The sequence below is a fragment of the Carassius carassius genome, chromosome 16 (genome assembly GCF_963082965.1).
Source record: "Carassius carassius chromosome 16, fCarCar2.1, whole genome shotgun sequence".
NCBI classification, from domain to species: domain Eukaryota; kingdom Metazoa; phylum Chordata; class Actinopteri; order Cypriniformes; family Cyprinidae; genus Carassius; species Carassius carassius.
The window spans coordinates 13224889-13237514 of record NC_081770.1 but is presented as its reverse complement, the minus strand read 5'-3'; the positions used below and the strand labels follow the sequence as shown (position 1 = coordinate 13237514).

General features: G+C 38.7%; 1 protein-coding gene across 1 annotated transcript in view; it reads right to left on the bottom strand.

The window, feature by feature from the left end:
• Positions 1–12626, bottom strand: part of LOC132159554 (uncharacterized) — a 1375546-nt gene that overhangs the window by 619101 nt on the left and 743819 nt on the right. The window contains exons 53-54 of the mRNA XM_059569099.1: positions 12388–12558; positions 12079–12249 (exon numbers count right to left, since the gene is read on the bottom strand). Coding sequence (XP_059425082.1) covers positions 12079–12249; positions 12388–12558 — 342 coding nt within the window. The remainder of the gene's footprint in view (positions 1–12078; positions 12250–12387; positions 12559–12626) is intronic.

Sequence of the window (12626 nt, the reverse complement as noted above, 5' to 3'; positions counted from 1 at the left end):
GTACATCACATAATTGACTCATTCCTGTGTTTTTTATTTGATTCTCACTGAGGTCCAGTTCTCTCAGGTGTGATGGGTTTGATTTCAGAGCTGAAGTCAGGATGAGACCCTGCTTGTATGTAATACTGCATTCACTCAAACTGATGAAAGAAAAAAGAAAATACAATGATTCAGATCCACATTAAGCTTGTGTGAGTTATATGCATCATGTTACATTATTTTAGCTGTCATTACTGTCTTCTTTCACAGCAAATTTGTCAGATCTCCATACATATAACTACTATAAAGTATAATGCTTCAGAGTTTAATGTTCTTTATACTGACACACATACTGAACAATCAGTAGCTAGTTAGCTAATATACATTTTCAGTCTTTCTTAAGATGAGGAAATGCCAGATGGTGTATCTATAAATTATGTGATATGAGTCTGTTTTCTTTATTTAACAATGAACTTTAACCACACCGTAACTGTTGTTCAGTACAGGTGCTGGTCATATAACTTGAATATCATCAAAAAGCTGATTTATTTCACTAATTCCATTCAAAAAGTGAAACTTTTATATTATATTCATTCATTACACACAGACTGATATATTTCAAATGTTTATTTCTTTTCATTTTGATTATTATAACTGATAACTAAGGGAAATCCCAAATTCAGTATCTTAGAAAATTAGAGAATGTGAAAAGGTTCAGTGGTGCCACACTCTAATCAGCTAATAAACTCAAAACACCTGCAAAAGCCGTTAAATGGTCTCTCAGTCTAGTTCTGTAGGCAACACAATCATGGGGAAGACTGCTGACTTGACAGCTGTCCAAAAGACGACCATTGACACCTTGCACAAGGAGGGCAAGACACAAAAGGTCATTGCAGAAGAGGCTAGCTGTGTGTCCAAGCACATTAATAGAGAGGCGAAGGGGAGGAAAAGATGTTGTAGAAAAAAGTGTACAGCTGAAGTCAGTGTTTCAGGAACCAATACGCACAGACGTATGCAAGACATGGGTTTCAGCTGTTTTATTCCTTCTGTCATGCCACTCTTGAACAACAGGAAGCGTCTCGCCTGGGCTAAAGACAAAAAGGACTGGACTGCTGCTGAGTGGTCCAAAGTTATGTTCTCTGATGAAAGTAAATTTTGCATTTCCTTTGGAAATCAAGGTCCCAGAGTCTGGAGGAATAGAGGATAAGCACATAATCCACGTTGCATGAGGTCCAGTGTAAAGTTTCCACAGTCAGTGATGGTTTGGGGTGCCATGTCATCTGCTGGTGTTGGTCCATTGTGTTTTCTGAGGTCCGGGGTGGTGTTGGCGCCGTGGATAAGACACATGCGTTTGGTGTGAGAGACCCGGGTTCGAATCCACTGTGAGACACCAATGTGTCCCTGAGCAAGAGACTTAACCCCTAGTTGCTCCAGAGGCGTGTGACCTCTGACATATATAGCAATTCTAAGTCGCTTTGGATAAAAGCGTCAGCTAAATGAATAAATGTAAATGTAATGTCCAAGGTCAACGCAGCCATATACCAAGAAGTTTTAGAGCACTTCATGCTTCCTGCTGACTGTGACTAACTTTATGGAGATGCAGATTTAATTTTCCAACAGGACTTGGCACCTGCACACAGTGCCAAAGCTACCAGTACCTGGTTTAAGGACCATGGTATCCCTGTTCTTAATTGGCCAGCAAACTCGCCTGACCTTAACCCCATAGAAAATCTGTGGGGTATTGTGAAGAGGAAGATACGATATGCCAGACCCAAGAATGCAGAAGAGCTGAAGGCCTCTATCAGAGCAACCTGGGCTCTCATAACACCTGAGCAGTGCCACAGACTGAACGACTCGATGCCACGCTGCATTGCTGCAGCAATTCAGGCAAAATGAGCCCCAACTAAGTATTGAGTGCTGTACATGCTCATACTTTTCATGTTCATACTTTCCAGTTGGCCAAGATTTCTAAAAATCCTTTCTTTGTATTGGTCTTAATTTATATTCTAATTTTCTGAGATACTGAATTTGGGATTTTCCTTAGTTGTCATTTATAATAATCAAAATTAAAAGAAATAAACATTTGAAATATATCAGTCTGTGTGTAATTAATGAATATAAAATACAAGTTTCACTTTTTGAATGGAATTAGTGAAATAAATCAACTTTTTGATGATTTTCTAATTATATGACCAGCACCTGTAAAATGATACTGTGACAAGTGGGGCGGGGCCGAGGGACATGGGAGCGAGGCCGGGGGAGTGATTGGAGATGAACTACACCTGTTCGACCCACCGGTCTCGAGGCCCATGGAGGAGATGGAAGGATATAAAACTGGAGCGACGACAGTGAAGGACGAGAGAGGACCAGGCCTGGGATTTTAGTTGTGTTTTGGGTTTTATTTGCACGCACCAGTCGTCCGTGTCTCGCTACTGGCCGCCCACGATGTGGAGAGACGGCTGCCGTCCGTGAGGGAGCGGAGGAGTCGGCGCCGTTCGCCAGGTGGCCGGAGACTGCTGCCTCCGCCGGAACGGGGAGGAGCAGGGAACGGGGGACTCCTGCCGGCTGCCCAAAACCGGAGGAGCCGTCGCCGTCCACCGGGCGGCGGAGGAGTGTCGTGCCGTCCGCCGAGGGCCGTCCAGTGCCACCGCCAGGCACCGCGGAGGAGATCACCCAGCTGGTGGAGGGCCGAGCAGCGGTGCGTCTGGGAACCAGAATTTTTATTTTTTTTCCCTCTCTCCCCTCTCTCGTCTCTGTCGCTCCTCCTTCCATCTCCTTTTCTCTCGCCTCGTCTGTCCTACCCCCAGGTTCCCGCAGGTCCCCGTGAGCGGCCCCCCCGGATGGAGGGGGGGGGGAGTAGAGCGCAGTCTCGGGAGTACCCCCCGGCCTGCGAGGGGCGATGGGGGTATGTGACGAGTGGGGCGGGGCCGAGGGACATGGGAGCGAGGCCGGGGGAGTGATTGGAGATGAACTACACCTGTTCGACCCACCGGTCTCGAGGCCCATGGAGGAGATGGAAGGATATAAAACTGGAGCGACGACAGTGAAGGACGAGAGAGGACCAGGCCTGGGATTTTAGTTGTGTTTTGGGTTTTATTTGCGCGCACCAGTCGTCAGTGAGGGGCTGGTGCGCTGTTTTTGTGTTTATTTTGTTATTAAAATGTGTTTGATTGTCCGCCGGTTCCCTCCTCCTTCTTCCGGATGAATATGAAGGTTAAATCATTACAGATACTAACTCTAGTTTCTCCAGTTTGCATTGTGTGTTCATCAGTAGATCACTGATGTTTTTCACTCCAGAGTCTCCTAGTTCATTCCTGCACAGGTTCAGTTCTCTCAGGTGTGATGGGTTTGATTTCAGAGCTGAAGTCACAGCAGAACAACCTTCATCTGTCACAGCACAGTATCTTAACCTACATTAAGGGAAATGAGAAAATAAATCACACTTCATTCTGTTCCATTAATATAAAACATTTTTTTCTTGTATGCGAATATTCTTCACCTCAATCTCTCCAGTTTACAGAGTGAATCCTCCAGTACATCACATAAGTGATTCACCCCTGTGTTTTTTAGTTCATTTCTACTGAGGTCCAGTTCTCTCAGGTGTGATGGGTTTAATTTCAGAGCTGAAGTCAGGATGAAACACTGTTTCTCTTTAATACTGCATTCACACAGACTGATGATAAAAAAATTAAAGGCAAAGAAACAAAACACAATTCATAAGTAAATACAATACAGTAAAATTATAGAAAAAAACAAATTACACCATCTACACAATGTACACCGATAAAATCATTTATAATAAGTGCTGCAATATTCCATTGAAAAAACAAAGAATTTTCAATTTTGTTTTCATGGTGAATTTAAGAAACTAAACCGTTAATCACACTGTAACGTCTGTACAGTATAATGACACTGACTGTAGTTTCTCCAGTTTGAATTGTGAGTTCATCATTAGATCACCGAGGCTTTTCACTCCAGAGTCTCCCAGTTCATTCCCACTGAGGTCCAGCTCTCTCAGGTGTGAAGGGTTTGATTTCAGAGCTGAAGTCAGTGCAGAACATCCTTCATCTGTAATATAACAGCAGCTTAACCTGCATTAGAAAGAGAGCATAAAAAGAGAAAAGAAAAGTAATTACAATTAAATAATAATAAAAAAACACAGACAGAGGAAGAGGGTCTGAGTGCCTTTGGATAAATTCTTTCCATGTTTTTACCTTCAAAACAGAAAAACAAATAAACCTTTCATTTATCACACATTTGACTCTTCTTTTTTTGGTGTAGGTGTTTGTTCTGATCTCTGATCTCATGCATCAAGATCAAAAAAGCTTTTAAACCATTAAAAAAGCAACAGTTATACAGGGCCATAACCAGAGCTGCTGCCATCATTCTGGTGTGTGTGTGTGTGGGGGGGGGGGGGGGTTTAGATATTTTAAATTATCTTTTCCCTTTAACATACGTCACTAAGTGATCTTCCAGAACACATCATCAGTGATGTTTCCTGGGATCATCAGGTGTTTTCGAGTCCTATAGCCGGTGTTACCTTCTCCCCAGCCTTGATAAAAGTTATAGTCTTATTCACTGAAGGTAAGAACTTGCACTGAATGATCCTGCTGGAGATGTTTTCTGCAATGGCCTTCTGGATTTTGTCATAATGTCCGCGATAACACTCCCACTCAGTGCTCTTTGACAACTACTGAGGATTTGGTCCAGAGTCCCTCTCATCAGGCACAGAGAGCAAGCTGGTGACTCTGCCTTCTCCGAGTTGAACAAGTTGCAAGGGCATGGTAGTACATTGTATTCAACCGGGATTAGGAACTTCATTCAGTCGGGCTCGGATTTCAAGAGACCAGCCCAAGTGACTTTGCACTCCACCATTTTTTTCCACCTTGTCTAGGCTTCCTGGTGCTGCATCTCCGTCATCCTGGTGGCCCTCGTTTCCTTGGGTGATACTTGTACCTCATTTTGGAGATGTGACCTCCTCCTTGCCTTGTCATGGCAAAATGTCATGTCACTTCCCAGGCCTGTTCTTTCTTAAACCATGGTGCCTACCAACACCCCTTTGCTCCACACTTGATTCAGAAACATGTCATGACCTCAATCACGGCCTGAGTGATTTTTGGTCACATGACTTGTGGTACTGCAACTGTAGCACCCCCCCCCCCCCCCCCTAGGGCCTCATTTATCAATATAACATAGAGATGAGCGCAGAACCATGCACACAGATCAACATACAGCAGAGTTCATGTGTTATTCATGAAACATCTGTATGGCCCCAATCTCATCGTACGAAAGATCACGTTAATAAATGTGGTGGCAGAAAACAATAGTCATTTGAATATTACGCCCCTAAAAACACCCAGGTTTAGAAGCCCCGACTCTAGAGTTTACAACAAAAAAAACCAGCCAAAAAGAGAAAGTAATCTCATGAAAGAGAAACTGATCTTACTCCAAAAACACCCGTTAACCTTGTAATTGCAAACAATTAGGCTACATTAATTTATGCAATTTATATGTAGCTTATATTAAAATACTGGTAAATATAAACAGCATATTTAGCTCTCCTCACTTGATAACACATATTTAAAATTTTACGGCATTCACAACAGAATAAGAATGAAAAATAAGTAGGCCTAGTTGTAAAATAATATATTACACTATAAATTAAAACATAAATTAGGCTATAGTGGCATTTATTATAAATGGCATACAAAAACTGAAACAGCATTAGGCTGAACACCAGGTCCTAATTTTTTTATTAAATACTAATAAATATATGTCATATACCACAAGAATCCAAATGTCTCCATTCTTGACACATTTTTTTTTGAATAATATTCATTATGTAGCCTAAACATGGCTTTATACTTCATTCATGCACTAATATCTGTTTAAAATCCTACAAATTTGCAAAAATGTTTGTATGGGCACTGCATGCTGATTTTACAGTGGACCTTTTTTATAATAAACTTTTATGTTTGGTTGACTGCATTTTAGTTTGTTGACCAATGGCTGAAATGTAGATCAATACTAGAAGTAATGTTGTTTAGTTTGCCTGTGTATATATAAAGAAAAATACAATAAAATGGATTAAGAGCGTCACAAAAAAAGCGAGTAGCCTATACTTGTTGCACAGTTTTATTTATTTATTTTTTTTTTACCTTTTGTTAATTGGTTAATTAAATTATAACCTATTAGCTATATATTTTGTGTGATCCTATTTATTTTAATTCTTCAGAAGATTGCTATGTTTGTATATCTAAGCCTTGGACTTACCAGGCCTGATTTGACCACTGCAACTTGCCAAGCTTCTAGCTCTTGCTATATACAAAACATTTTAAATAAAACATGATTCACAAACAGCTACATGCAGTATGTTGTGTAAAATCAAATGATCTTTAATTATATAGTGCATTGTATAATATAGATTGTCAAAGCAGCTTCAGAAACATAAAAACAAACATATAAAAACATAAGTCAAATGAAATCAACGAAAGTGATCTTAAACAATTTGATTCTTGTATGTGAATGTTACTGACCTCAATCTCTCCAATTTACAGTGTGAATCCTTCAGTATGTCACATAAGTGATTCACTCCTGTGTTTTCTATTTTATTTCCACTCAGGTCCAGTTCTCTCATGTGTGATGGTTCTGATTTCAGAGCTGAAGTCAGGATGAGACACTGTTTCTCTGTAATACTGCAATTCCACAGACTGAGGACAGGAAGTAAAAAAAAATAAATAATAATTTTGTCATTACAGATATTTCTCATTTGAAACTGACAACTCAGAAACTACCAATATCTAGCATTCAAAACATGAATAAATGCTCTAAAAATATATCGCTCTTTGTTAGTTTAATTAATACATTAATTACATTTAATAAATGAGTCAGGAGTTGATAAGAAATGATTATGACTGTGTATATAAATCTTCAGTGAAGAAAACTCTGTGAAAAGTGAAATTGAATGACAGGAACTAAACACTTCAAAGGATTGTGGCCAAACAACACAAAACTACTGCAGCATTGTGACAGCAAAATTCAAAATGCAAAACACAAATATCAAATATTTACCTTACAGACCCTGTTTCCACAAAAAGCAACCACAAAGAACTTTGCAAATCTATGAAAGAGCTGCCATTCCAACAACTTTAATCAGACACCAGTACTAAAATGTGAAGAAAAAAACGGAAAAATCACCAGAAAAATCACCTGACCTGAATATTATCAAACCACTGTGGGCAGTTTTGGAGTGAAGCATGAGAGACTGATTCCATCTGTATCTGAAGCAACTGGCAGATGATTTTATAGACAACCTTCAACTCAATACTAATCAAATGTTGCATGCATTAATTCTAAGAAAGTTGGTGTCAAACTAGAGAACAGACAACAGGAGTAATTCTGAATCTTTATTCAAGTGGAATTCACCAACCAACAACACAATACATCATAACAGATAAGGTTACCATAACAGTTACTCTGTTTTCTTTAACAAGGTGGTAAATGTCAAGGAATGATGTCATATGATAATAGATGCATGTGGTTAATATTCAGGTGATGTTGAAAGAAGGGGAGGTGTTCCAGGATCTGGTACTGATAGTACAGCTGAGTCAGTGTTAGAGGCAAATGGTGGTAAAACACTTTAATTTAATATCACCTATTTCCCATGTGTCCACATTATTTTGGCCAACTCCTGTATAATCTGATACATTGATGTGTAAAGACACAAAATGATCAGTCTGTGCAAGAAACTGAACAGTATTTATATTGTTTTTTTTTTTTACCTCTGATTCACGCAATGTCTGAACTATTTGAATTCTCTTAAGCACATTCTCCTGTGTGCATTCTCCAGCAGGGGTATTCTTCTTCTTCTTGCTTTATGGTAGATCACAGACTTATAAATGCATTACCACCACCTAGATCTCAAATGGACCATTGACACTCCTAATTGAGATTGTAGATAGAGTGTCAATGGTCCACTTGAAAGATATGTGACGGTAATGCACATATACCTCTGCGAACCCCTAAATGATCCCTGGGTGTTCCAGCAAAAAAAAATAAAAAATAAATAAATAAAATGCCCACTGCTCGTGGTGTGTTCATAGTGTGTGTGTTCACTACTCACTGCCGTGTTTTTGCACTTGGATGGGATTAATGCAGAGCACAAATTCAGGGTATGGTACACCATACATAATTTCACTTTCAGTGTAATGTTGGAGGAGCACTGAATTAGTTGGCTCAGACTGGTATCATAAGAACATACTGTATACACCAGAGGTTTGGGTCAGACGGGGAGTGTGTAAGATGTCCAAAAGTGAGTTTTGACTGAGTACTTTGTAGATCTATGCTGTTTAAGGCTCAAACTTTTTCAAATGTTTCTGTACAATTTGGTGAACTGGTTCATCTACCGCTTGAAAGTTTGAGAACTATTTAGGATTTTCTATATTGTAATTTTGACATGATTATTTTATATGACTCAAAACATAATAAAAATTATGAAAGTAGACAAAGAGAACACAAACAAACAAATGAGACAGACATGAGGCGGTATTCGGTAATGCGATATTTTATGGTAATGAATATGCACGATATTGTTATCGTGGGGACTTCTAAATACCGTGAATAGCTATATATAACAAATTATTCAGAATTTGGAATGCATCTTAAAAGTAGACATTTCTATAGATATCTCTCTCATGTCTCTTCGTTCGTTGAGTATTCACTGAGTTACAGTTCATTGTAATGACGTATGTCTAAATGAAGAACACAGCAGACAAAGGCTGCAGACAGCACACCTTGTTTGTTATCTTTATTTTATAGATGTATTGTGACCTCTTTTTTTAACTAAATTTCAATTAACCGCAAGAGGAAAATTTCATACCGGCACATCCATAGAGATAAAAATATTTTCTTTGCTGTTCATTTATTGGGAAAAAATATCCAGTGTAACATAGAGTATCTGTGAGTGGCAAAAGTATGTGAATCTTTGCATTCAGTATCTGATCCAACACTCTTTTGCAAAAATTACTGCAGGTAATGTTTATTTTAACTGCTGATCAGTCCTGCACAAAATCTTGAAGGAGTTTAAGACCATTCCTCAGTACAGAACCACTTTAGATCTATGATGTTAGTGGGTTTCCTGCTATTAACTGCTTGCTTTCAGGAAAAAAAAATCAGATTATGTTTTGGTTCATATTTATGCAGAAATATAGAAAATTCGAAAGGATTCACACTTTCAAGTGCCACTATAGCTCACTAAAAATAAAAAGGGCAAAATAATGATTTGAAATTAAAAGATCTTAACCATTTGCCTGAGGCTATGAATTACAGTAATAATGCTGTAAGTAATGATCAGTTTCTTACACAGATTTTTTAATTCTGAAAAACAGGCAACTGCTTTTCTGTGACCAAATTAACAGAAAAAAACACACCTGTGTGTTTATAGCACAGGTTTTTTTTTCAATCTATCACTTATTTGAGGAGTTTTCTAAACACTGGAAATAATCTTATAGCTATGTTAGCATATGTGTACAGCAGGACATGTAGCCTTTCAAGTATACTCTATTTGCTATTTGAGGTATACATGAACACAGGCGGTCGACACATGAGTTACAGCTTTTCCTACTTTTAACCAGAAGTAATGACTGACAAAAATGTCTTTGTAATCTTTTAAACTAAAGTTGCTGCTATAGCAAAATGTGGCTGTCTATTGTTGTTTTAGTCTCCACTATTTTGTAAATGTCATTGCTCTGAATCTTTAGCTAGGCTTTCTTGTTTGAAACAACAGACAGAGACAATATTGTGGAACAAATGATTAGTGCAAAACAAAGTCATGCAAACAGTCAGATTTTAATTGTACATGTTTATAATTGCCTGTTTAATAGTTCATTCTATGTGCCTTGTTGATTTTGTAAAGTTGGAGCAGGACAACTTCATAACACCTGTTTACTAGTAGTCATGTAACATGTCAAATAATGTAAAATACTCACGTCAGTACGCTGAGTTTACAGTGTTTATCCTGCAGTAGAGCAGAAATCTGACTCACTCGTGTGTCTCCTAGTTCATGTAAACTCAGATTCAGCTCTTTCAGAAGTAATGGGTTTTCACCCTGAACTTCAGTCACATACTGATAGGCTTCATCTGCAGCAGGACCCAAAAACCTGCAGAAAATAATTTAAAGTAGGATTCAATTCAGTGTGCATTATATATATATATATATATATATATATATATATATATATATATATATATATATATATATATATATATAAACACACTACGATTATCAAACTGTCACTGTGCAAGAGGGATGGACAAGGAGATGCTGGAGAATACTTAATCTTGGAATTTAATTTCACAATCAACTAAGGCTAAAACTCAGGAATTCAAGTATGACATTTGTACAACAACATTTACCAGCAGATAGAGAACTAGGGACTGGGAACACATTAAATACACAGACACCAATGGGACACACCTGGGAGCAAATTAACCAATTGATGAAATACAGCTGGGAATGAATTCACATGATGAGGACAGGCACAGGAAGGACCAAATAAGGATTACAGGAATATACATGTGACAGATCGCTGGAGTGCACTCTGGGGCTGGAGCCAACACTGGAGCGAGCTCTGGGGGTGACTGGAGATCTGGAGTACTTCCTGGGCTTAACAGGGAATCAGGAGCCCTTCCTGGGCTTAAAGGGCAATCAGTAGCCCTCCCTTGGCTTACTGGGGACCAGGAGCCCTCCGTGGGCTATAATCAGGAACAGGAGCACTCTGTGGGGTATACTAGGGAACAGGAGCCCTCCTTGAAAGCAGGCACAGCAAAGTGCTTTTAAGGAGTTAGTACAGGAGTGAATTTTTGGGGTGGAAGGCTTGCCACATTAGCAACCACCAGGCTTGGGTGAGCGGCGAATGGCAGCAGGCAGGAGAGTTGAGTGACTCTCAATCCTTGGCAGAGGTCTAAGGAGGAGCTTTGGAGGATTCGGGGAAAGTGTGGAAGGAAAGGATATGTTGAAGGAGCTAGCTTGTGGTGAGTTGGAGTGTCCACATGCTTCCGCATGAGAGGAGGATGAGGATCCTCTGCATCTACTAGGAACTTAGAACCATGCATCTCTAATAACGTAATTAACAAAATCCACTAAGGGTCTGTGGCAATCGTCTGGAGTCAGGAATTTAAGCAAAGTATCATATTTTAGGTCACATCCAGAAGCAGTCTGTATATTTATTCCTATAAATACATAGACACCAATGGGAAAGATCTGGGAGCAATTGAAGTAATTAATGAAACACAGTTGGGAACAAATGAGGAGGACAGGCACAGGAAGGACCAAAATAAGGATAACAGGAACATACATGTGACAGAAATTATTTTTGTGAATGAAAGCTGTAGCTACTTTGAACAGTTTTACTTTGAACATTTAAATACATAAACATTGTTTTGAAACGAAAGTCAAAAAGGCAACAATTATTCAAGTGAAATCAATTTTACTACAAACATCGGAAGACTGAAATGTCCAACAAAGCAAAAGTTCACTAGATCACGAGTCTCCAAAATGAAATTACCATCTCAAGATCCTTCTGGGTTTTAAGCAGATAAGACAGGGTAGCAAATAGATAATTAGCTTGTGACTATGTCACATCAAATTTGTCCATGATAAATTTCCAATGTAATATTTGTTAACATCTTACCTCAGCTTCTTTAGTTGACATTTTGGATCCTGTAGTAAATCATTGAGCTCCCTCACTCCTGATTGTCCAGGATCATTTCCTGTGAGATCCAGCTCTATCAGGTGTGAAGGGTTTGATCTCAGAGCTAAAGCCAGAGCTTTATAACCATCTTCAGTGATTCTGCAGTCTGAGAGTCTAAAGTATAAGAATTTAAAAAAAAAAAAAATATATATATATATATATAACTAATAAAATAAATAAATATCAGTGTATGTTTTTTATATCTTAAAACCCCAAATACACTACTTAGATGGCAGGCCTAGGGACAGAAGCATGCCTCTTCATTTTCCTTATTTTACTACAGTTATTTTTAACTTTGAACAAAAGATAACAACATTATTAAACTCCAATGGTGTTTTATAAAACTCACCTTAGTTTTGTGAGTGTGCAGTTTGTGTCTTCTAATCCGCTCTGAAGTTTCTTCACTCCTGAATCCTGCAGATTATTGTTGCCCATGTCAAGTTCTTTCAGACTGGAGTTTGATCTCAGGACTGTAGCGAGAACTAAGCAGCTTTCCTCTGTTAGACCACAATTGCACAGCCTAAAATGAATGTGAGAGGAACCATTTACAAATACAAAGTACTTGATTCCACTGTTAGGGGATTCCCGAAAATTGATTTTGTTTACCTCATTTAAGATATTTTGAATGTGTAATAAAAATGTAACTAAATATGCTCACTGTAGTGTTTTAAGTTGACAGTGTTTATCCTGCAGCAGAGCAGCGATCTGATTCAATCGTGTGTCTCCTAGTTCACATTCACTCAGATTAAGCTCTCTCAGAAGTAACGGGTTTTTACCAACAATTCCACTCACATACTGACAGGCTTCATCTGCAGCAGGACCCAAAAACCTGCGGAAAGAGGAAATATATTGGCATACATTGATTATTTTTTTTTTTCACAAGCTAAATATGGTTTT